The sequence below is a fragment of the Rhipicephalus microplus genome, chromosome X, assembly GCF_043290135.1.
Source record: "Rhipicephalus microplus isolate Deutch F79 chromosome X, USDA_Rmic, whole genome shotgun sequence".
NCBI classification, from domain to species: Eukaryota; Metazoa; Arthropoda; class Arachnida; order Ixodida; family Ixodidae; genus Rhipicephalus; species Rhipicephalus microplus.
Window position 1 is genome coordinate 444,583,029 of NC_134710.1, and position 25,320 is coordinate 444,608,348.

Here is a 25,320-nt window from a genome sequence, read left to right on the forward strand (position 1 = left end):
GGTCGCTCCACCTACAGAGATGTTACATGTCTTATAAATATTATCTTATAGGGAACACAGGCATGGAACACCCTTCACATTCGACAAAGACTGACATGACAAGTTATACTGTGTTTGAAAAACGGCCTTCTATGGGACAGCCCTATTCACTCTGTATTAGGGCCCTAGCGAAGGAAACTGGTGTGTCACTTAAACACCGTTTGATGGCTCCCGCCGTGTGCCTGTCACGGTGGCAGTGGCAGGCAATAGACTGCGAAGTGTCTTTTTTAGGGGTTACGAAGCACGCGCCAATTGCCCATATTCAGACATACTTCCTAGAACTTCAACATAAATACACGTCTTTAGTTCTTTACGGATGCTTCAAAGTCCAACACTTTTGTCTCGTACGCAGCCGTCGGCCCATCCTTTTCGAAAGCTATCGTTCTGCCCTTTGATACGAGCATTTTTACCGGCGAAGCTTATGCGATACTTGCGGCTGTTAAACATAAAAATAAAACTACACAAGGCAATACTATATACAAATTCCTTAAGTATAGTAAAATCTCTGAAGACTCCTGAAAAGCACTAAAACCTGTCCTTGTCTCGCTTTATTCACTTTTATGCACAGTCTCTTCATCCAAGCAGCATGTTGTAGTCCGTTGGGTGCCAGGACACCACAAAATACAAGGCAACGGTCTGGTGGACCAGCTAGCTGGATCCGCCAACAAAACCGATACCAGTACATTGATACCAATTCCTGCACTCGACTTGAAACCTTTTCTAAAATGAAGGCTCAGGGGTTATTGGCAGAGCACATAGGACCGACACACAGGTAATCAAATGCATGCCATCATGCCACAACTTGGTCATTGGCCGCCAGTATGAAAATCACGCCACACATAAGCAATACAGTCGCCGACCGATTTTCCGGACTCCAAAAATTCGGACTTGTTGGATATTCCGGGCTTCATAAATACACTTTCGGGGATCCCATAGAGCTAATGCATTGTTTCGACCGATTTTTCGGGCGAATTCGCCCCTGAAAGTTCGATGTTTCGGACTAAATCGCTCGTTTTGTGCTACGCCCCAAGCCATTGAGAACGCCGCCATGTTGGATTTTCTGTCGGCTTGGCTAAGCTTGGTCTTCAGATGCCTTTTATGCCTCCGAGATAGGAATGCGCACGCCATATTTTAAGTTTCAGAGGCCGTGTTTGCTTTTTAAAAGACGCGGTGATGGATGCCGTTTTTTCGTCTTCCGTCAGCACTATCGTCATCACAGCGCACGTGGAGAAGGCGAAAGAAGGATTCTTTTATTGTCGTTGCAGCTTTTTTCAGTCCCGATTCTGCACGTGTTGTGTCGCTTAGCGTCGAGACGTTGTGTGCTTCGCAGCGGCTATCTGCGGCATCGAATTTTGTGTTCTCCGTGCCATGGCTCCGCCATCTGTGCCATCGCGGGAGCCAGGTGGTGTGAAGAAGCGTGGGAAGTATACGACCCTGACGATGGAGAAGAAAGCTGCCATAATCAAGCTAATAGAGAGTGGACGTTCGCAGCTAGATGTCACCGGATGACGGTCGACGCCGGATGGCGGTCGTCGTTGTCGTCATCCGACGCCAACGAAGACCGCCCGCAGCCGGCGGAGATCGCCAACGCGGTGACAATTTTGTCGAGCGTTTACGGCGACGATGTCACCTTGGCGCAAATCCGGGCAAACCAAATTGCCTCCAAGCGTAGTTTGAGGCAAGGCAGCATCAAGGACGTTTTTAAACCTGCCTGATGCAATAAACTTCAGATTTTTGGCGAAAACGAATTTTTCAGACTGTTCGATTTTTCGTACTTTTTTTCGGTCCCCGCCAGGTCCGAAAAATCGGTCGGCGGTATTTACAAGGTTAAGAACAGGACATGCATACACTACACATTCATTTCTTTTGTCTGGTGGCGATCGACCTTCGTGTGATCGATGTGGAGAAGTGCTCACCGCACTTCACATTGTGATCCTGTGTAAAGAATTAGGCACACTGAAAAGAGAAAACTTTCCACTACCTTACCGACAACCGTTACCACTTTATCTTGCAATGTTCGTCTGTAGGGAACCACTTTTCACACATAAATTATTGTTAGCTTTTTTGAGAGAACTTCGTACTTTTCATATCACATACTCGGGCATTCCACAGCACGACCTTTTCAGAGGTCAACGCTGTGGTGGCCACACTCAACAAAGCACTTGCCGCACAGCTCTTCATTGGGTAAGAGCCATGCGCAGAGGAAAACAACAACAATAAGCTTTTGTTATGTTTAATCATCCTCCATTGGGTAAGAGCCTTGTGCAGAGGAAAACAAAAACAACAAGATTTTGTAATGTGTTGAAGCAGTGGACGACCCACCGTTACGCGATTTGCATTATGTGACGTCTCAATGTTCTTTTGCTGTTCTAAATTGCTTTATTACTCTCATTAACACAATTCCTTTCCAAGTTGCAAGTTTGAGAATGTCAAGCGTGGGAATGAGTTGCAAGCGCTGGCGACGAGTTGCAAGCGCTGGCGACATATGTCTTCCACGGAAGGTGCTTCGGCGGCTGAGGCTGGCCACAGTGTCAGGTTTCCTTCTGCACCATCAGAATGCTGGTTGCCTGCATTGCCATCGGGTGATTAAATGGAGCAATTTGCATGTTTTGTGCACGGTGATTTGGCAAAAAGACCATACCGGTTGGAAGACTGTCGGGCCCCGTTAAAGGAAGTGGGACTCATCAAAGCGATCTTTGGCAATGGAGCCTTCCAAAGAAATCACATCTGGCTGGTGAAGTATCGAAACATCTTCACCAGCCAGACGCTATTAAGATGCTTGACAATGCCAGATGTGACAAAGGTGTTTCACTTAAAACGGGTAGACTCCAAGTCAGGGGTGGTTTCTGTGCTATAATCGGCCCCATCTAACAAGACCTCACCATGAAAACCCACTGGGTCGATTTTGCCGTCTCAAATGAGAGCATTCGACAAATGTTGAGTGAAGTCCTGGAGGTTTCGAATGACAACTTCACCGTCACAGGCTTTGAGCACGCGACATCGACGACGAGGATTGTGCGACTGAAACTGAATGAAGGAGTGGTGCTAGAAGACGTTCCACATCTTCTTAAATTTAGAGGGGCTGGTACTGTCCTTGTGGCCCCGGGTCAGGCCCCCACTCTGCCTTAGGTATCACATGCAAGGACATATACGACGAGACTGTCAGACTCCTCAGTGTGTTGTATGCCGAGCGTTTAGACAGGAAAGTCAAGATTGTGCCAGGAGTTATGCCAGATTAACGAAGACCATGCTGCAAACAGGCGACACCCAAGAGAATATAATGGCCGCCGAGGAGGCTAAAAAATTTGCCCCTAGCAGTAACGCAATGGAATAAGAGGCAAAAGTTCAGGTAACTGGAGAAGAGACAGAGGACGTGCCAACACAAGACGACCATGACTCAATAAAGGGAGCAGAGGAGTTGGCCGAAACAGGTGGCGAGCGGGATGTTCAAGAAACGATAGAGGAAAACATGGGTACGGGTGGTGAGATCGGTACACCAGAAGCTAGCTCAAAGTTTACGGAAGCGACCGCGGGACGCGTATTCGAGTAGAAAGCACGGAACGCAAACTGAAACGCCCGGAGTGTCTGCGGCATCGCGTCACAGAAGCTAGAGTAAAAAAAAAAAATATGCCCTCGAGATTCGGTCGGCGCCATCTTCGCCGGTTCGGGGACAAAATAAAGACGTGTAAGACCCATTTTTTCCACTGCACGGTATAAGAGACATGGTAAGCACAGTACTGTAGTTTCATCCTTATCAGCAAAATGGCTAGTATGACTTTGGCGTAGCGCATTGATAAGCTGAATGTTCGCGGTCTAGGAGCGCGTCGCCTGTAGTACCAGTTGAAAAGACTGATGCAAAAAAAAAAACGTCACTTGCTCGTGGTCCAGGAGACTAATGTTAGTACTGAGGACGCAGCTGATAGCTTGCTATCACAATTTTTATTGTGGTACAATAGATGTGTGAGGCATGCAGTGGGAACATCAGCCGTATGTAATATTTTATTTTGATAGCAAATATATGGACACGGAGGCTGTAGCATTACGCGAGCTATAGAATAAAACATTTCCCAATCGGGTATCACATCATGAATTTTACCCGCACTGCTATGCAGACCGTTGCCCCGGCTTTGGAAACTCGCCTACGACCTTCCATGTCTTGATCGAGTGCACTACGAATATTTTCCCTCTCGTACTAGCTTTCCTTCATCCTTTATGTAACGAGGAACTGTGGGACGATGCTCTCCGCGATGGACCTCCCGAAGTCCTCCCAGCTCTGATACAACGAGCCCGACTCGTCGCTGGAGTCGTCCTAGGAACCCCGGACTAGGGGTTTCTGCGTCGCCTTCTTTCTGCATGCCTTTATTAATAAAGACGTTTCTCTCTCTCTGTCTCTCTCGGCTGTATTTCGCCACCGGCATCATGCACCTAATATATATATCTATCTACATATACGAAAACGCAAGAAAGAAAAAAATATTCCGAGAAAGTTGTCGGCGCGCTGAATCAAACGTGGAACCTCCAAGTCGAAAATGCGAGGTGTTAACCACTGAGCTACGGAGAAGCCCGCCCTCAAGTGCTCGAACTACAAGCTCTGTATATCTACCACTTACCGCTGGTGATGGGCATCTCGGAAAAGAACTATCATGTTTTTAGCATTAAAAGCAAGATGGTGCAATAAGCGCGTGGCCGCGTGCCCTAATCTCCCACGCGTAGTTTGCCTCGCGGAGGGGAGTGGGTGGTCGTAAAGCGCCCGAGCGCTCACTCGCACGCCCTTATCTCGCGGTTTGGAGGATCTTATGTCTTGGCTGTCCTTAAACTTTCACCGGAAGCATTTTGTGGTAGTTACCGGGCGCACAAAGGTCACTGCAATCGTGCACAGTCTCCGTTTGCCGAAAAAGCAAGCTATCAGGCACAGCGAAGTAACAATTGAGATGCTCCTTCGTGTTCATGTTTACCTGTAAGTACATTTCGTATGTTATTTGCACACGGGAAACGTCGGGCACGTTTTGATCTGCTTGCCATTCTGCACGTGATCTTCCAATTTGTTTCTATCGCGTTCATTGCTTTGCCTTTGCTGCAAAGCTGTGATTTTTTCTCAAGAACTCTCTTGGCATTTTAGTAAGTTGCTTCGCGCTCACTGGATTCCGTGCCGACCGGTTGTGCCCTCGTGATCTCCAACGACAGCGCAGCTCTGAACGACTGGGACTGGGTTGGTCCTACGCCATCTCCTGCAGTTTCGCCGACAAGAGCTCTTGCTAGTGATGCCCTCTCCACGGACTCCTGTGGCCGTGTTTCCAATTTTCCTGTCTCCTATGTCATCGCTCGCTATCCTTGCGCATCTCTCTCTCTCTCTCTCTCTCTCTCTCTCTCTCTCTCTCTATCTTTAATCATATCCTTTTAATCCCTCCTCACCCCCATTTCTTGTTGGCTACTGTTGAGGTGTCGCACGCTGTTGCAGACAGTTACGAGGCTCATTTTTCTCTTCTTTTCCCTCTTATAACCACAATCTCAAGTTGCTTACATGGGCGTTTCGTTTTGTGCGACTTTGGTTACGGGAACACGAACTTTAGAGTTATCTGTGTATAGGCATCTACAAATCTCAAAGAGATGTTTGTTTTTCCGTGAATTTCCAGCGTGATTTTAGTGTTGAAGATGTGTGATTCTGTTGAGTGACTTCAATTGTGTTCTCCCCAAGAAGATCGTACGTATACTGCTATAGTAAGTGATGAAAGCGTTGGTTTGCTTAGAGATAGCCTTAATAAGTTCTTTTTTCGAGATGTGGCTCTGTTTGTGAAGGGTGGTAGTTGCCAACAGTTCACACATTTTCAAAACTCTAGTCACGCACGACTAGATCGAGCATATGTTTGTCCTAAGATTGTACCTTTATGTCAGAGCTATGACGTTTATGCTGTTTTCTTCAGTGATCATTGCTTAGTCTCATTTGAGATAGGGCGAAAGTGCAAAAAAGGTATGGGGAACATGGAAACTGAATACTAAGAAAATAACGCATGAAGGGTTTCTTGATGAGACAAAGAAAGAAATGGAGAATTTTTAAAAAAACTCGGGAAGGACTGCGACGAAAAAATGGGAATTATTGAAGGAAAGGATAAAAATGATGGCAATAGAGTGTAGTTTCCACATGCAGTATCAAGGTCAAAAACAGGAACGCGAGCTCCTGGTGGTGCTAAATGATTTGATGAAGATTAAAACAGAAAACTCGGGCTTAATTACGCATCAAGTGCAGGTCGTCAAAAACAAAATTGAATGTCTTGAAGAGGATAAATATAAATGGCCAATTACACGCGCAAAAGCTGAGATGAACATCGTGGTTGAAGCCTCGATAAAGCGAGCTTTTCCAGATGACAAGGGTTACGCTCGAGCTCGCGGCATACTAGAAATAAAATAGAATGTTAAAATATTGAAAGAACACAAAGATATTATATATCCATTTGAAAGCTACTATCAAGAACTGTTTGATTATCGTTAGCCGAAAGAGCCGGGTTTTTTAGATGAGTTCTTGATAGAAATGTCGGCACTTAACGCTGCGGACACAAATCTATTACAAATGTCTATAATTATAGGGGAAATTTTGAGGGCTATCGAAGATCTTGGCATGGGTAAGTCTCCCGGTGCGGATGACATGAATGCCGCCTTTTACAAAGCGTTCAAGGAGGACATGGCCGCAGCATTGCACGAGGTTTTTTCAGAGTCTTTAGATCGAGAGACTGAGCCTCCATCTTTTAATGGTGTGCACACTGTGATGATTGCTAAAGGAAAAGAGCAATAAGTTTTACGCAAAGCGACTGGATACAGGCCAATCACGTTAACAAACATGGATTATAAGGTAATAATGAAAGCGCTGGCTAGGGGGCTGCAAGGAGTTACACACAAGTTGGTCTTGCCGTATCAGACTTGCGGCATCAAGCGCAGGAGCATATTCAAGAATATTCATGTCGCCAGGAGCATTTTACTGTATTGTGACGCTGCACTTCTGAAAGTAGCTGTGTTGCAAATTGATCTAGCCAAGGCATTCGACGTCATTTCACACAATATACTCTTTACGCTAGCTCTGTAAGCCGGTCTTGGTACGATCATATGTAGAGGAATTAGATTGGCATACAAAAGTTCAAGTGCAAAAATAATTGTGAATGGAGCGCACTCTCAGCGCATACATGTACTTTCCTTCGTGTGCCAGGGGTGTCCTTTAAGTCCTTTGCTTTTTGGTCTATTTTTAGAACCACTGTTTAAGAAAGTGATCTTCACCTTGCAGGGATTAATGTTTTCATGTTGCAATCATGTGAAGTGCGTGTTTCGGAATACACAGACGATATTGTCTTTTTTGCTGTTGATAGAGAGAGTGTCACTTCGTTATTAGGAACACTGAGAGGTTTTGTGACACGAGTGGAAGTTTAAAAAACAAAGAAAAAAGGGCTGATTTATTGCATGATGATTGGGACCTCATACCTAGTTCCTTCTGAAATATTCAGTCGCTCACGACACCTATAGTTGTTACCTAGTGGTATCATAAGACAGGTATCAAGACAGTGAAGAGTTTTGGCTTGAAATGCGGAGGAACTGTGCGTGACAGCAGAAGGATGGGGTGGCCGTGACTTATCAATTTTTTCATGGTCAGCTGTATGTAACGTGTTTCTGGCTGCTAAAATTATGCACTTTTACAAGCACTTGGTTTCACGTGTAAGAGCATCAACAAAATCCACAGGATACTTTCCACGTTCGTCTGGAGCTCTACATGGCAGCGAACTTCAAGAACAAGCTTGTTTAGGCGTGTTAAGCAACGAGGACTGTCTTTGTGCCATCTATTTCTTAACCAAGTTTTCTCATGTTTCATGACGATAAGAGACCACAGAGACGTTTCTTTATGTTCATTATTTCAAGCAATGTTGGTGCACCACATGTATGACTTCTTTGTATCTTCAGACAGGGGAAGACGACACACCTTGTTACCGTTCTTGCGTGAAGTTGTGTTCTCATATCGTGTCTTAAGGGCAAGGTTTTTGGTAGACTACAAACGTAAGTGAAAAGAAAGTGCCTTATGAAAGAACTCATACAGAATGTTTTTCCTGTCCATTTACCGTTCAATGTATAAAACCTCATGCGGGTAAGATATGTACTAAAGCAAGTGAAAAACTTTTGTATGCCAAACAATGTTAAAACTGTCTTTTTCAAGCTCCATACAGGAACCTTGCCAGTGAAAACGTGCCTTGAAGAGAAAGGGATGTATGTACCATGGGGAAACCGCTGTCTCTCGTGTAACAAACTTGAAACCATTGAACATGTATTTATTGATTGTAAGAATGCCATTTTCTTTTGGAACATTTTACAGAGGACTTTAAAAAAAAGATTTACCTCTTACTCCACATGGAATTCGTTTCTTGCCTTGGGAAAGTTCTGTGCAACATTTGGACGTTATTTTCTTGCTTGGTCTTCATTCGGTTTGGCGTAGTATGTTATCGTACAAAGAATGTGATGTAAGAGTTCGATCTGTTCATGAGTGTTTTCTGGAAGCTGTTATCAAAGTGCTAGATGTGTATAACACTACCGTCTGCATTGAAGATGTGATATCTCTGTTTAATGCAATAATACACATAAAACGCAATCTGATGTGCGATTGTCAGACTGATTTGTCCCGTAGTCAAGATGACAATAGAAAAAAAAATTAAGCCGGCGTGGTTCAGCGGTAGAATACTGAGGCTGGCATGCAGTGGACCTGCGTTCAAACCCATCATGTGGCCACATGCCTTTGGTATGTTCATTAGGTATTTTTTTCTTATTTCGTGGAATCGCGGTAACGAAAACAGGTGGCGGACAACTAATTCGCTGCGCGTGACCCGTATTATGATCTCATAATAGCTTTCGTTTTAATAATTGTGTTCTTATAACGTCCCGAAACCACCATTTGATTATGAGAGACTAAAAATGAAAACACCATAAAATATAGTCAACCTTCAGCGGTTCTTTCGCATTGTGAGTATGATTTACATTTTTAAATGGTACTTAAAAGTGACAGAAACTGTCATGTGGCACCGCCAAGTGAAGAGAGCTGAAGCTGGATTATAAAATATGGAGTTGATCACTTTCCTGTACGTAGGCGCGTAAATCGATGCTCTCATGCGCGCCAGTTCTGAACATTAGAGTGTGCATATTATTATCCAGCCTCGCTCAATTATCTGTTGCTTACGTCGTAAGAGGAGTTGCACTGTGAAGCTGTCGGCTCCGCCTTCAGCGAAGACAGGTGGGCAGCGCTCTTGCGCATTCCCGAATTCCACAATGAAACCCTGGCCGTCCAGAGTGCCCGCGAAACGGGCCACCAAGCTCGGGTCACAGTCCTCACGTGGGACTAGCCGTATAGAGTGGGGTCTCCTCCGCGTCTTCTCTGTACCAAAATAAAGTTTTCATCACCTTCATCATCATCATCGACTTGGTCGGTCTGTAATCGTGAAAATACCTTAGGATCATTTTTACGTGTGAAGCAGTGAACGAAGACAGGGCACAAAAGGAAGACACGAAAGAACAGCACAACAGCTGCAACCGCTACTAATATTATTTTGAAAAAAAGAAGTAAACAACCAAAGTACTATAAATGTAGGTAACACTCATACTCACCAGCGTACCACTTATGAAAATAAACTACTTTCACTGATACCAAGTCTTCGCAGTTTCTGGTGATTTTTCACATTAGACTTCCCAACTGCACAGAACTAGACATGCGAAATCTCCGGAAGTTTTGAGTAGTCGAGAAAAAGACTAGTTTCTTTCACGTTTCCTTCCAATTATTTTGAAAAAAATGTAAATAAATTTTCTTTGCATATGAAAATAGTTTATTGCCAAGTGATATCCCTATTGAAAACCCTAATTTGGTGGATGCGGCAATCGTTGGTGGGTATAGTGGAAATAATAGTGGATATGATGGAAGCGTAGGCTTATAAGCCGGGGAGGGGGGGGGCAATGGTGCACGAGCACCTTAGCAAAGAAAAGTTTCGAGGGATGAGCCCCCCCCCCCACCCCTGACTTTACAGTAGTAACAGTGTCCTACACACTGGAAAAACCAACAACTAAGGTGAAGCTTTTCTTCATCACAGTAATAACTCAACTATATTGTTACGAGGGAATATTACGATATAATTTTCCGGCATTTGTTTTGTGCCCATTTTTTTTGTAGGCTATTTGTGGTGCGGCCCACCCATGCGATGCTTTCGCGCGTGTGCTGTAGCATTGCAGATCAGGCTAGCGCTGAACAGGGGGCCTATAGCATTACATCACTTGTTTATGCTTTTATTTTGCTGTGACTGGCCGATGAAGGTATGGATGGGAATGAATAAGTTTTTATGAACCGGTCAAAGCATTTGCTGCTTCAAAAACCCCATTTTTTTTCCAGCTGCTCTGTCCAATCTGCTGTAAGTCGATGAGTGCAACGAAACTTTCATTAAAGATTTAGGGTTTTCTAGAACCGCAAAAAAAAAAAGAAATGTTCTTGTCTTAGTCCCCGATAAACCTGAACAACCTTTATTATGGCAACTGGGAGCGATGGCGGCTTCCTGAAAAGTGGCGATGAATAAAGCAGTGCAATAGAGTACAGCGGCAAGCTGAGCTTTTGGGCTGACCCACCAGACAACGAAGAAGGGGAAAGATCATAGTTTTTAGCACTATGGGGGCTTCATTAAAAGTTGGCTTAGTTGGTTTTCTTTCAACTTCAGTTGTCTTCTCCAGCTAAAAGTACAACTTGGACAGCTAAGAAGCAGACATGTGTAGTGCTGCTTAGTTCTCTCTCTTCCTGCCTCTCTCAGCACGGATGAGCTCACAGAGATGTATATGCACACAAACTTCTAAACGCCCTCATTCTGCAAGTGAATATGATTCATGATAGTCATACAAATCTATCTCGCTAGCTGCTATAAGTGTAGCCACTGCTAAGATGACTTGCGACTGGCATACTTGAACTACATTACGAAGGAAATGCCCTTTGGCTATTCCAAAAAGTGTTCGGTATTGCTTCAAGTGAATTCACTGTTTACTCTGCATGGACTGTAATAAACGCCACGCCATTTCACAGGTTTGTGACGTCATTTAGCAAGCAAGATTTTATGGCACACAGAAAAATTAGAATGCTGAGAACAATGGCAAACAACATGCTACATTGAAATTACTTCATCCTCCTATTTTTTTACGTGGTTGTGCCTAAGTGGTCACTATGCAATGGATCATTCTCGTCTAATTTGTTGCCTCGCGTAACAAGCTCGTGCTGTGTGCATGACCCGGAATGCTTTAACCAGTCATATACAGCTAAGCACCATTTAAAAAAGGAAGCAGCTAGGTATACTTTAACGTTATAATCACCCAGATTTTTTCTTTCAAAAGAAATTGTTGTTTACACAGTTTGTATTGGCGTATATATGCAGCTGCCTAGGGGCTCATTAGGAATTAACTGTTGTTGATAAAAATACGATGAACGTAAACAAAGAACACAATGAGCAACCGACCCTTGGGCTAAGGCCACCACCTCGCGGTGCGTTATAGCATTGACGAAATCACATTTGTATTGAAAACGCACCGAATGAGACAGACGCGTGACAGTATATATTGCCGGTGCTAATCGCTGAGGCCACAGAAATGATAAACTCTTTGCCGCTGCAAGGAGACGACGCTAGCTCGCCCTCTTGTGTATATATGAGATATATAGGGCGTGTTTGTGCCGCTGTTAGTATCTGTGGTCGTTACACAGTGTATATAGCGTTCTCAGTATTTGTGGCGACACATTGAGAGGTCATTTATTCGATGCCCATTGACGGAAGTTTTTCTTTGACATGCGGTTACGTACATTTTTTGGGCCGTCGTTTCCAGGACGAAAATGCGTCACGGTAGTCTTGTGAACCCCGGCACATCTAACTGTTCCGCGGTGGCATTCTATGGGCTGTGGTAATGTATTTCATGCGAAGCTGTTATCGAGTAGTCGTCTATGCCACATTTCTTATTTTCCTTCGCACATGCCTTGTGGGGTGCATCGACGTGTTCTTAACATTGTGGTAGTATTGGTCGACCACACTGATGTGTAAAGAGAAATTAATTACCTGACGCAACCTCAGCACTCATGTTAGGGCAATGACGTAAATATTATCGAAACGAAGTGCGCGCTATGGTGCGTTGATGTGAATATCATTCGTCAGCGTATTCCACCATTGTCCAACAATGCTTGATTATAGCTTGCCGAGTGATATGAGTGCGTATATAATGTTTATGAGACCGTTATAAGAGCGCAGCCGACACTCAAGCCACATTGATGCTAACCCGACATGACGTGCGTCTGTATAGCAGGAGCACGTATGAAATATTTATCTGCTTGTTGTAAAATTAGATAGCTTGCACTGTAATCATAATCATATTGCACCGACTTATGTCTGCAGAGTACCTTTGCCTAAGAAGATTCAAGACCTTGTGGGCTTCTGTGGTACAATACATGACTGCCACACGAAATTCTTGGGTTCAGTTTCTGCTGGGATATTGATTGTTATTCCTTGCAGTCGTGTGGTCAAGGCTTCCGATGCTGGGTTTTTTAAAGGATCTAACGTGTAAATTACGAACGCTTGTTGTCATTGCTCCTAGATAGATGCCCACTTTGAGGCGCATACTCGCTTGCCTCAGCCCGTGGTATAACGGGTATTTGACGTACATGACTGAAAGAAAGAGTTTCACGACGTGCAGGACATGATTTTAACGTTGTTCATGTCGGGACCAGACGCATATTTTCTTATTCTTGTACCACCCTATGCTGAATTTGGTCTATAATAAAGTGGTGAGGCAATACAAGAGCACCAGGACGAAGTTGACCAGATAGGTAGATGAATAGAAAACGCCAGGCCTGTGCGGAAGGTGGCACACAGTTACAGTGAAAGCTAGAAGAGCGGCCTTCAGAGCGGCTAAAACTCAATGGGTAGCTGCTGCAAGAATTGCAATGGGTAAATGCTTGATACCCACTATGGCACTCTTAATAAAAAAATTTTGGTAGTAGGCTGGCATTTATTATGCCATTTTTTGTCATTCTTTTCAGAAGCGTGGTATCGCTGAACACTTGCAAGGAATTGTGTGCCAGTTGTTCATGCAGTCACTGACGACGATGAGGAATTCCTGAAGTGGGTATGCGCCACAGTTAATATTAGAACAAGAACATGCTTTTGCAATGGTTGAGGAATTGGACGACCTACTCGTTTCGCTATTCGCATTGTGCGACAACTGCTTGTTATTTCGCTCTTTTAAAACGCTTTAGTAGTTGTATCAAAGGGACACTAAAGTCAAATAACCAGTTACGTCAGAGCGAAAGCTCGATGTACGACAGTATCTAAAACGGCAATATTATCAACAACACTGCCCTACTTACCGAGAAATTAAGGTAAATGCACAAGAACACAAGCGCTGCACTAGGACATTTTCAAAATGATCGCTATGACATCGGACGGACTGCCTTCAATTAATCACTAGTAATCGATCTAATTGCACCAAATAAAAGAAAGTTTTCATGCATGAAGAGGCGCAATAAAATGCTGCTTTTTGGTTTCTGTTTGATTCATGTAAAAAAAAAAAAACCACCGGGACGTTACTATGGGAAATGGCGCGAGTGGTTCAAATTTAATTTTCGCGTGGTTACCTGGGGCAGGTAATGCTATCTAGCGGGGCGCAGTTGAAACAAAAATGTCTGCAATCTTGAAGCCAGGGGCAGGAAATTGATCAATGGCCCTTGTTTCTTCTATGTCTCTTGCTGCTTTCATTCTGCTGCTACTAGCGCAGTAAAGCCGGGCAACGCTGTGTGCGGCAACACTGACGTGAGCCGGGCCGGTCAGTCGCTTTTGAGGCGGGTAATTTGAAGTGCGCTAATCCGAAGCGGGCCACTAAAACGTGTCTATATTTCAAAATAGGCCCTTTCTTGGCACAAAAGTAACACTACGAGGTTTCAGAACCATCATTTCAACAATGAACGTCGGCCCAATAGTGGCTTTAAGTGTCGCTTTACCGTGATTGCTTTTCCGACGTCAAGTCTGCCTAAGACAAGTTTGACAACACGTTCTAAGCACCGGAACGGCTCAGTGGTCACTCTGTTTCTGGACATCGACGCGTTCAGACGCAGCATGTCGGGCTGCGTAGGAGCGGTTGAAGAGGCCGAGTCAGGCCGCGGTAACATGAACGCATCGATGGAAAATGACGAGTGCCGTTTGGTTCTGCCTAATATTCCCACCGGACGTCAGCCCACCAATGCCAACGTAAAGGAGCGACGTAAAAACAGGACCATTTCTTGCTGTACGTCACTGCCTAGATCTTGTGGCGCATGCCCGTGAGAATGACTGGTGGCATTAATTAGAAATTGAGCATTTTTTTGGCGACATGTAATTTTGCAATTCTTAACAGGAATGATCGGAAGTGCTCAGTGCACTATTACGCTTGTCAGCTCGAAGTGCTGAAACCTAATGAGGGGCCCTTTAAGGTGTTCACCAATAGGGGAGAAATCGGTCCTACGCGATGAGACCTAGCATGCCTCTCTTCTGAGGTATCAGTGGTCTGGTTATTTGCTCCTGCGCTGCCCTTGACCAGCCACAACGAATCGAAAGAGACCCCCGAGTGTTAATTGAATGGTGGACACTTGACGCACATTGCTAGACAATAAAACGAAAGACCACGTACTGTGAATCGCGCTAGAAATACATGCCTATGTTCAATCGTTGGCACCTTTCTGCTGTCTTAAACATCATTTTTCTTGCTTCTCGCCGTAGATACAAGTCACCGACGACATTGTTTTGGGATATTTCAATCTATGTAGAAATTTATTGTGCCTATAAATATAATTTTGAGGACCTAAAATGATGTTTTATCTGCCTGTCTTTGGCACCTGAAAGACACTTTTCAGTGCCTAAAAAATCCGGCCTCTAATGATGAACTTTTGGGCAGTAGGCCGGCATTCGCTATGCTATTCTTTGTCATTCTTCTGAGAAGTGTGGTATCCGCTAAACACCTGCAAGGAATTCCGTGCCAATTGTACATGCATTGGATGACAGCGATGAGGAATTATGGCTGAAGTGGGTATGCACCACAGTTAAATGGGGAACAAGAACAAGTTTTTGTAGTGGGTTGGAGCATTGGACGGCCCACTTGTTACGCTATTTGCTTTGTGCCATGACTGGTTATTCTATCGCTGTTTCAAAATACTTTATAAGTCGTATTAACGCAATTGCTTTCCCGACATCAAGCCTGCCTAAGGCAAGTTTTCCAACAAGTCACAAGCCCCCAGCGTAGCTGAGTGGTAGAATGCGGCGCCGGCACCCAGTTGACCCGGGTTTCGAGCCCCGCTGTCTCTGGTGCTAGGTTTTTTTTTTCAAATTTCGCGCGACGTGGTTACGGACGCCAGCAGAGAACTGCGCGTGACCCTAGTTGTGATCTCATAACAGCTTTCGCCTTTAAAAAGTAAAAAAAATGAGGGGGGGGGGGTGTTTACAATGTCTCCAATAAAAAAAGTCAAAGTTTGGTGTTCCATGTTGGCTTGACGGCAATGCTTAAGAGCTGTGCAAAAAAAGTTTGCTTTGCAAGACTATGCCGGATCATTTTCTTTACAACTGAAGCTAGTTTTCTATTCTAGGTTGAGCCCCCAACTTTGGATTTCCAATTTAAACAAACTGGGTGGACCTAAAATATGTAAGTACGGTAGCTTCTAGTGTGCTCGTCGGGACGAGAGAAAGCAGAAAGCGTGCGCCAAGTTCCTGTTCGTTCTTTGTGCGAAATTTTCGCGAGGCAACAAACTCTGATACTGAGACCACTTCATGATCACTGTGAAGAAGTGGTTCAGGGCCCCTTGAAGGTTAAATAATGCCAAGCGTGTACAAAATTACCATACATAGTTTTGCACAAAATGAGTCTGCTCTTTTGTTGTCCTTGTGTTCTTAAAATTGATCTCCAAGAACAAACATGAAATGAACTGCTCCACAAAAACCTCACAGCTGGTTTTGTGAAACGGCATTCAAGTTTAAGCAGTGCCAACATTTATTGAGCATTCTGCATATGTAGCCATAATTGCATATTTTGCAGTCCTGTCGTGTATGAATAAGGCATTTTTTTGTGGGTTGGTGTGTTTCGAAATGGGATGCCACATTGAATGATGCCAGTTTGTGATGTCCCAAATGCATTCCCTCATTGGGGAGAGCTGGTTTTTCAAGAGTACTTGGAAATTATGTGCATCTGCTGTCACACAAGCATGTGCGACACTGTCACTATACTCGGGGACAGCTTTCTGTTACAATGAAGGGAAAGCTGTGGGGGCGGAGTTGTGCTGCACATGTACTCCTTCGTGAAGTAGTCTGGCTAGACTCGCTTTTTGAATGACGGCCGTGTGCATATAATACCACAGCATAGAACTTGCTACGTGTGCTTACACAGCCAATGGTGAGTGAAATTTGACACAAGTTCGTTCGGCGAGTCGTCTGAATTGCTGGAGGGTGCCATGCACTCACCTAAAAGTGAAGCCACCATTTTGACTATAAGGTGTACCTAAAACGTGCGAAGTTTTCAGACGTGCAAAATGAAAAATCACAATTCATAAAGCAAAACAAATAATTATATATCCTTGGTTCGTTAGACATGTCTTTATAAACAGCATTCTGTAGAAAATGAAGCAATGTTGTTTTTATGATTTTCTGAAAGAAAGCATAGACGCATTTGAGGGACTATATTCTTCAACTGTGGCACACACCCACTTTAGTTTCGAAGCCTTCCCCAATTGCCACAGAAAGTTGACCCTCAGTTTAGGCACATATTTTTGACATAAATGCCACATTTGCTGTATATGAAATAAAGAACAATTATAAAAAATTATATGAAATTATTGACTTTTTGTTATGTGTAATGGCACCTGAAGTGAGGAAAAGTCAGTTTTGCTTGTTTATTAAGGGTCACAGCTTGACTATACAGAGAAATGTGTTTGTATGGCACTGTTGGACAATAAGTATTGTTGACCATCAAAAGTTGCCCTGGTATGCATGCTAATTTTGCGACAACAGGGTATCACATGATGAATTTCAGAATGCGTCATTAAATTTGATAATATTTACGCAGATTTGATGAAGGCAATAAATAATTTGAATTGATAGTTTTCATGGCAAAATGATCAGAAATGTTTAAATGACGACTTCGTCATTATTTTTTCTGTGCTTGCGTGTAATTTAAAAGCTTTGTATACTTCTTCGAAACTAGACAAGTGAACGGCAAGGTGCATTTCTATCACATTTTTTCTAACCTTGTGCACTTCTGGTGGGTCATACCATGCGTGAACATGCAAGACGGCTTTAGTTCACTGTAGCGATCAATCAAGCGGTCGCTCATTAGCTTGCTCAGAACAGCCAGATTGCTTTTTAGATAAGAATCAACTTATGATGGAGTCATTGTCCTTCCCTCCTTGCCGGTGCGCGTCCAGAACTGAATTGCGCATGCTTGTCCCCTCGCCCTCTCACTGCTCTGCTATGCTCCCACGTGTCTCTTCTGAGTCGTCGGCGAAGAAAAAAAAAAAAGCGCCAGAGGTAGCGCTCAGTGACGGAATCTAGACGATGATATTTGTTGAGGCATTTGAATTTGTTCATCATGTACTTGTTCACATAGTCGTTCTTGCGGTGGAAGTGATGGTCACTGGCATCGGTAGTCAGGTAAGGTTATGAATTCTTGTGCATCTGCTTCAGGTGGCATAGACGAGTTTCTGTGGGTGCTGTTCACCATCTCCCAGCGGCTTCGCATCCGAAGATGGTCTCTTTTAGTGGAAAATGGTGTAATTTTTTACATGTAAATGATAATAATAACAATCACTCTAATTACTATCACAAAAATGGATGGATGAATGAACTTTATTAGGTCCTTCGGAAGGTGCTTTAGGACATTACAGGCCGCTCGAAACAGAAAGATAAGGTTTCTTTGCTGCGTCGCAGGCCCGTTGAACTGCGCTAGTGTGTTGTTTGAGTACGGAGCTGGCAATTGCACCCTCCCATTTGAAATGCGAGATGACTTCTCACAGCACCACCAGAGCATGTGTTCTAAATTGGTTATATCATTGCAGAAGGAACGTGTATTAGTTGGCTTTATTTCGAGATAAATCTTGTGCAATACGTCGAGCCCACAGATAACGGCCCCACTGAAAACGAACTTTCGCTTAAAACGAACAATATCCGCGTGACCGTGAAAATATACATTGGTTCAATGGCACAAAATTGCACTTACAACAAACGTCTCCGAGCGCCACCGATCGGTTAGAGCGAACGGGGTCGGCGCTCAGTCAACTTCCCGGGAAACCACTTTCGACCACCCATCAGGCATCGGCGAGGTGCCCATACATTCTTATTGTTAAACGCCGACCCTGCCACCGCGCGCCTCTAGTTGCCGCTCTCCCCGACCGCTTTTTGTTATGCACCCCTGCGTGCTTTGTCCCCCCTCCCCCCCGCTACTTTGAGCACCCCGCATCGCCAGACGAGGCCCGTGTTTTCACACGGACACTGATCTTTCAAAGACCGGTCGGCCATCTCCTCTGTTTTTGATCCCTGGTACTGTCGTCGGCGTCGCCGGCCTAGAGTGACCAGACCATTTCCCAACATCGTCGGCCACCGACTGTATCCGATCGCCTACGTCTAGTGCACCCGCGTACGCTACCCCACCGACTCTGATAATTCGCGATTCGTCTTGTGTTCAGGACCTGTTCTCGCTTAATTCGCACTCGGCTCAGCATGCCCTCCACACGCAGGCGGATGCGTGAACATGGCTGTTAATTTGAGTGGAACGAATCGCGAATTATTGAAGTCGGTGAGGCCACGCAAACCCGCCAGCGCAACAAAACTATTTTTCGACCACGATCACCGATTTTTTGAACACCGCCGCGCACGCCGATCCAAGGGGCCGTGCTTTGACTTCAGTGCGCGGAGGCACTAGGGAGTTTTAGTGCTGGGTACCCAAGCGGCTTGCGTACCCAGGGTTGGGGCGGCGGTATTGCGCATGCGCGAAACCCCGAAGAGATGCGTCGCAGGATCGCTGGGGCGATGGAGCGATGCGTCCTCGCGGCCATAATGGTGCATTCAGACGACGGACCAAATCCGGATTTGTCGTGGACGCGGACAGCTAATCCGCGGATGGTCCGCCTGCAGGCGCATCCACACGACGGACGGTGTCCTAGGGGAAAACAGCCGGATTACCCTCGACAGCAGATTCGGCGCTCACCTGCGCCCGCTGGCAGCAGACCGGTTTGAGAGTATTCAACATGGATGCCCGCAAGAAGCGAAGCTTGGCTGCGATGTCTGTCTGTCGTGTTGTGACAAATGAACGAGTAGTGTTATTCTTTCAGGAGAAAAGGGAGTTGCTAGCAGGATATTCTTTCAACTACTATATTCCCCACTTGTAGAACTTCTAAACGTGTCTCCCGCCTTTTTTTTTTTTTTAGAAGCGGCAAGTAGCCGGTTGCAGAAGTTGGAATATTTCACCACCATGACGGCTAAGAATCTCGCGTGTTAAGCGACGGCGGCGACATTTCCCGAACCACCAAAAGTGATTTCTGCATATTTAATCACCCGAGAACAAAGTCTCCGGAAACTAAGTAAACAATGCTCAAGCGTAGATGATGCCGACCAGTCATGCAGCTGTCCGCGAGCCATGGAGGACATGCCGCGAGCAGACGAAAAGTGTACTGGTTGCCACCGACCCCAAGCTATTCCGCTGAAGTACCGGCTCTCCCCCGCCAGAATCCCGATGTGAGAAACAGGTTGAGTTCATCCGTCCGCGAGCCACGCGGACGAGGGGAATCGCTGATGTGAGGTCACGTGACGCGCCGTCCGTCCCGCCACATCGGGATTCGATCCGTCGTCTGAATGCACCATAAAGAACGCTGCCACCACTGGCTTCCCAGTGGAGATAAGCTGCCTTGGCGCATCAAGTTACCCGTGATGTCACTCGCCTTCACGGCGAGCAAAGCCTAGGCTGGCCAGCGCCATCACTTTCACTTATAGGTTTTAAGCACAGATAATATAGTGGATAGCCACTATACAAATATGATGGCACAAAGGCACCGAATTTCGGACAGCTTGGATCGGCCACCTTGTAAGATCCACTTTCGCAGGAACTTACGCTATCCGCACTGCGGATACTCTAGCCGTCTAGTTAAAATAGGCGAAAGTGTGAGCATCAATAGTGATTACATTGTTTCAGCCAGATTACCAAAATTAGAATGGCCTGGAACATAAAAAGTAAAAATATGCCATCCCTCCGACCAGCCTAATATGTGGCGCCATCTAGCGCGGCCGTTGTGAACCAGACAATCACAACATTGTTATTGCAGAAACGTTGTGCATTGTACGTCTGGTGCGAAAACAGCGCATCAGCGCCATTACACATTATTAACCTTTTTATTCATTTTCACCTAAAATAATTGCGTGTAAGCCGAGATGTTCATGACTGTGGTTGCACGATGTGTCACAAAATGGCGACACTATCGTTACAGCAACCTCGTATTTTTCACTTTTTTGCGATAAAAGTCTCGTGATTTCGCCGCAACGGTGATTCATTCCAATGTAAGTTAATTGCAGTGTAAATACAGTTAGCATCACCATTTATAGTTTGTGAAAACGTAAAGGCACACATATTTACGTCTGAGGAGCTCAAAACGTTGATAGAGGCACGTTCCGGTAGGACGGTAAATGCAAACTGGTATCCGGTAACACGTCAACGTAAAGAAGTATACGTACAAGCTAAAAGTTACACAGAGTTGCACGTTACACCGTTGCTCTGTCGTCGCACTTGTCGGACTACGACCGGCCATCTGCATTGCTTGGCATCGATGGTGCCGGCTTCAGTTGCAAGTGAGGCGCATAGGCGCATAGGAAAGTTTTTTTTGTTCCGTGTTGATAACTGTCAAATTATTTATAAATGATTTATTGAAATTTGTTTACTTCATGTCACAATGTAAGTTTATTTAACATTTTAAATCGATTGATTTGTGGTGTTTAACGTCCCAAAACCACCATATGATTATGAGAGACGCCGTAGTGGAGGGCTCCAGAAATTTCGACCACCTGGGGTTCTTCAACGTGCACCCAAATCTGAGCACACGGGCCTACAACATTTCCGCCTCCATCAGAAATGCAGCCGCTGCAGCCGGAACATTTTAAATCGTAAACATATAAATAATACTTACGCGACCATTAAGACGCTAAGGCGCTGCGAGCGCGTGTGACTTTCGTGCGGCTTGCGTTTGCGTTCGTGCCTCTATAAGGCATTTCAGCTGGATATGGGTTGGGTACGCAACGCCGCGCGCCCCCAAGCCCGTAAAGCCCCAAGAGCTTGCGCACCCTGCACTAAAACTCCCTACTCTTTCAAGTATTTCTACGCGCATTTCGCTGACCTTTCAAGCAAGCTACCCGACCTACCTCGTTCCCGCGCGTTTTGGTTTTCAAGGTCGCCCTCCCGCCGTGTCTTCCCCTCTCTATCGCAACTCCTTGCTATTCTTCTTTCGCAAATCTGCTCTCCTTTCTTGATCACAACCCCTTCGCCTATCTCCACCGCTCCGATGGGTATGTGCCACAGGTGATTGACAGTTTATGTTGACCCAGGAATGACAAGAACAGACATTGGTAATATTGATATGAGATCATTCAGAAAAAAGTTAAAATTCGCATCATTGATTCGACGAATGCAACGAGTATATATGAGGAACCATCAGGAATTGAACCCAAGCATTCGGCGTGACAATCAAGTATTCTACCACAGAGCCAAGCCAGTTCTCAATTGTGCTTTGGCAAAGGGCACTCTTGAGGCATAGTGTTGGTGAAATGTATATTGTTGGAATGCTTACTAGACACTTTTATGAACATTACACATGCACTCCTATGATCAAGCCTTCACGTCGGGTTAGCGCCAATCAAAGTAAGCGCCCTTTACTAAAGTTGATTTTGTAGCGGCATCCAGACCTACCATCCTCGTGAACACAGACGCAACATATTATCTCACCACTTATGATGTTGTTAACACTCATGTGGGTGTTGGAAATTATTGCGTAAGTGTAAATGACTAGTGATATAAAATATCCCGACTGAAGTTCCTCCATTCTCTTTTAAATCGTGAATTTTTTGTAGATCTCAGTCTTTACATAACCCTTTCTGAAACTAGGAAAACCCGATGTTACCATCCCCTTACATGCTCCCCCTATGTTGCTAGATCTGAACTCTTTAAATATTCTTTTTTTCCCCGCACCATAGAAGAATGGTACGTAATACCTTTTGATCATCTGGACTCGGCTGAATCAATAAAGAATTACTGCTTGAATATTTCCTAAATATATTTTGTTTATAATTGTTTCTTATCGTTACCTGACTAGCTTATGATACTAAATTGTGCTTTGTACATGTATTTATGTTGTACCCTGCCCCTCCTGCATGGGCCACATGGTCTGCAGTATTTTGTAATTAAAAAATAAATATCCGACTGTTGAACACACGTCCGTGCGTACTACACTTACACATATATTTGCCATCATTTGGTAACCCTTCACTAATTACCGACAGTCACCTTCTCTCTGCTTGCTTCGAATAACATCGATTTTTGTAATACGTGGGATCTGCCGAATTTTCAAGTTAGTGAAGTCGCCACCCAAAGGTACCAGCATCACGGGAACACTGCTCACATCGTTATGCAGAAACATGCCAAGAGGAAGGTCATCATGACGTATAGAGGCTGGGGAATGGTCTTGACCAGGAGAATTTCTGGACATCAATGCACCCTCAAATGATAAGCCATTCCAAAAAAAAAAAGAACCTGGTTCAGCTTTAAACGAAATAATGCGCTACAGGTACTAAAAAAACAAAAGAACCAGCCGGTACTCAACCAACCAAACCAGCACAGGGCAGGCAACAAATATCGGAAACTTGAGAGAACATTTCCAGAAAGGGCAGGTGCTTTTACTTCGTCGATAGTAAAGCATTTAGTGCTGACGTTCAGTGCTTTTCGTTGTTTTTTTTCTAAAGTAAACTTTTAATTCTAAAGTAATAAAGAGAAAAAAGTCCCACATGCTTGACTCGTCCGAGTCCCATGAAGTTCGCTGCATCGGCCTTGTACTCTCACTCCAGAGACTCTGATTCATTGCCCTGTATGGTGAGCGCAGCCTTGGCACGCTCACCACGCGGGGCAAAAAACCACGCATGGCGAATGAAGGCTCACCCTGAAAGAGCCGACCTTCTTGTTTCTTGAATGCCGCGCTCTTTGAGTAGGTCGTCGAACATGGCACGCTGCTTGTCCCTGGTGGCCTTGAAGACGCTCTCGTACTTCCCCTTGGCCAGCAGCACTACACTCTTGAAGTCGTCCGGCGACAAGATCTTCTCGAGCTTCTCGTATAGACGCGCTATGAGAGTCGACACCTGCACCTTTCGCAAGCGGTTGTAGGTAAGGTCTGAAAGCATGAGCTTGTGGGTGTACTCGTCCAAGATGCGCACCACCTGCTTGGTGCTCTTGACGTTGTTGCAGTAAATGCGATAGGCATGCGGCACGACTTGCTTGGTACGGCAGCGCATGAGGAACGTTGTGTGGTTGTCGTAGGAGGCGAGGTCAAGCATGGAGCGGAAGTAGCGGCTTACCATCTCCGAGGAGCGATCACCGTACGTCTTTCGCAGGTGCCGCTTCAGTGATTTTAGGCCTGGGAGTGATGTCTGTGCCGGTGTCGCCACTACCTCGGCCTTAGAAAGGGCACTCGTCTCCAGAGTGTCGCCTGCTGCCTTGTTCAACTCTTTCGGCATCGTGGAGCGGATACTGCACTAGATACTGGCGTTCGATGCGCAGTGCGGGTGGCGCGTGCAGTATTACTGCATCCGCCACGAGAAGCACTGCCGCTGGCGTTGTGACTGCCATGCAAGAAATAGCGCGACTCGTCTGCTTGATGATGATGATGATGATATATGTTGTTGATAGGCGCAAGGGTAATGTCATGGCAAAGTATCGCCCGTACTTGAGAGACGAGGTGTTGATTGATATGTGTGGTTTAACGTCCCAAAACCACCATATGATTATAAGAGGCGCCGTAGTGGAGGGCACCGGAAATTTCGACCACCTGGGGTTCTTTAACGTGCACTCAAATCTGACCACACGGGCTTACGAAATTTCCGCCTCCATCAGAAATGCAGCCGTCGCAGCCGGGATTCGAACCCGCGACCTGCGAGTCAGCAACCGAGTACTTTAGCCACTAGACCACCGCGGCGGGGCGAGAGACGAGGAGTGGGTAATGGGTATGATAATTGGGTGTACAGTGGCCTGAAAATTCCTCGCGCTAAACGTTAGTTAACTTATAGGCATTAAAATCGCGGGTGTGACATGAGGTGTATACAGTAAAAGTGAGCGACGAAAAGTTTTTATGAAAAAACTATGGCGTGATGATAGAGCACGAATTTCTTTGTATAATAAAAATGACCAGGCCTGCTCGCACCGGGAAGCACAGTCACAGCAAAAGCATAATGAGCGACCTTTCAGAGCCTTTTCTAAACAATCTTCAGGTAAATGCTAATAGCATACTTCCTGGGTACCAACTACACCATAAATAATCATAATTTCTGTGTAGTAGGGCAACATTCACTGTGCTATCTTTCATCATGTTCGGAGAAGCGAGGTATGAGCTAAACACTGCAACGAATGTTGTGTGAATTTTGTTTGCATTTTGCGGCTGACGATGATGAAGAAAAAACGCCTGAAGTGGATATGTGCCACCGTTAATAGGTGTGAAACAATCGGGAAAATTCACCTTATAATCGGCAAATCTCCTCGATTGTGTACCCCGCAGGGGCGTCTGCACATCAGGCGTTCGGTGTGTAGCGACACCACAAACCCGAGATAACGTGGAGGTTTCGACTCCCTCCCACAGCTAGCGGTGCGTGGCTTTGCTGTGTCTGGAAAAAGGGGATCCTCGGAAGTGAGCCGACACTAGGTAATTCGATGTTTAATACCCCCCCCCCCCCCCCCCCCGCAGAGGCAACACAACCCTTTGGCCCCGGCTTCGCGTAGACGGCACCCCTCGACTGAACCACCCAAAGTAAACCGTCAGTCGCTTTTTCCTATCCCCCTCTCTCTCGACGTCTTCGCCTTTCTCACTTTTTTATCTCTGCTGTCCACTTCTCCCTTCTGTTTATTTCCAATTTTATCGGCGGCAAGGGTTAAACATGTGCGAATAGCCTACCTTGGCTTAGGCGCATTGGGTTGTAGCAGTGTTGTACGGCTGACGTCTGCAAGCTTTCA

General features: G+C 45.3%; 1 protein-coding gene and 1 long non-coding RNA gene across 2 annotated transcripts in view; one reads left to right on the top strand and one right to left on the bottom strand.

Moving 5' to 3' along the window:
• Positions 1–25,320, top strand: part of LOC142776616 (uncharacterized) — a 48,885-nt gene that overhangs the window by 4,605 nt on the left and 18,960 nt on the right. The window contains exon 2 of the long non-coding RNA XR_012887682.1: positions 15,674–15,729. This is a non-coding gene — a long non-coding RNA (uncharacterized LOC142776616). The remainder of the gene's footprint in view (positions 1–15,673; positions 15,730–25,320) is intronic.
• On the bottom strand, positions 16,825–25,031 carry LOC119161796 (uncharacterized). The gene has a single exon (XM_075880581.1). It carries the CDS (start codon positions 23,832–23,834, stop codon positions 23,259–23,261), a length of 576 nt encoding a protein of 191 aa, XP_075736696.1. The 5' UTR covers positions 23,835–25,031; the 3' UTR covers positions 16,825–23,258.

Bases quoted from the DNA above. Each gene is read 5' to 3' on its own strand.
- LOC119161796 (XM_075880581.1), bottom strand. From the start codon at position 23,834: ATGCCGAAAGAGTTGAACAAGGCAGCAGGCGACACTCTGGAGACGAGT.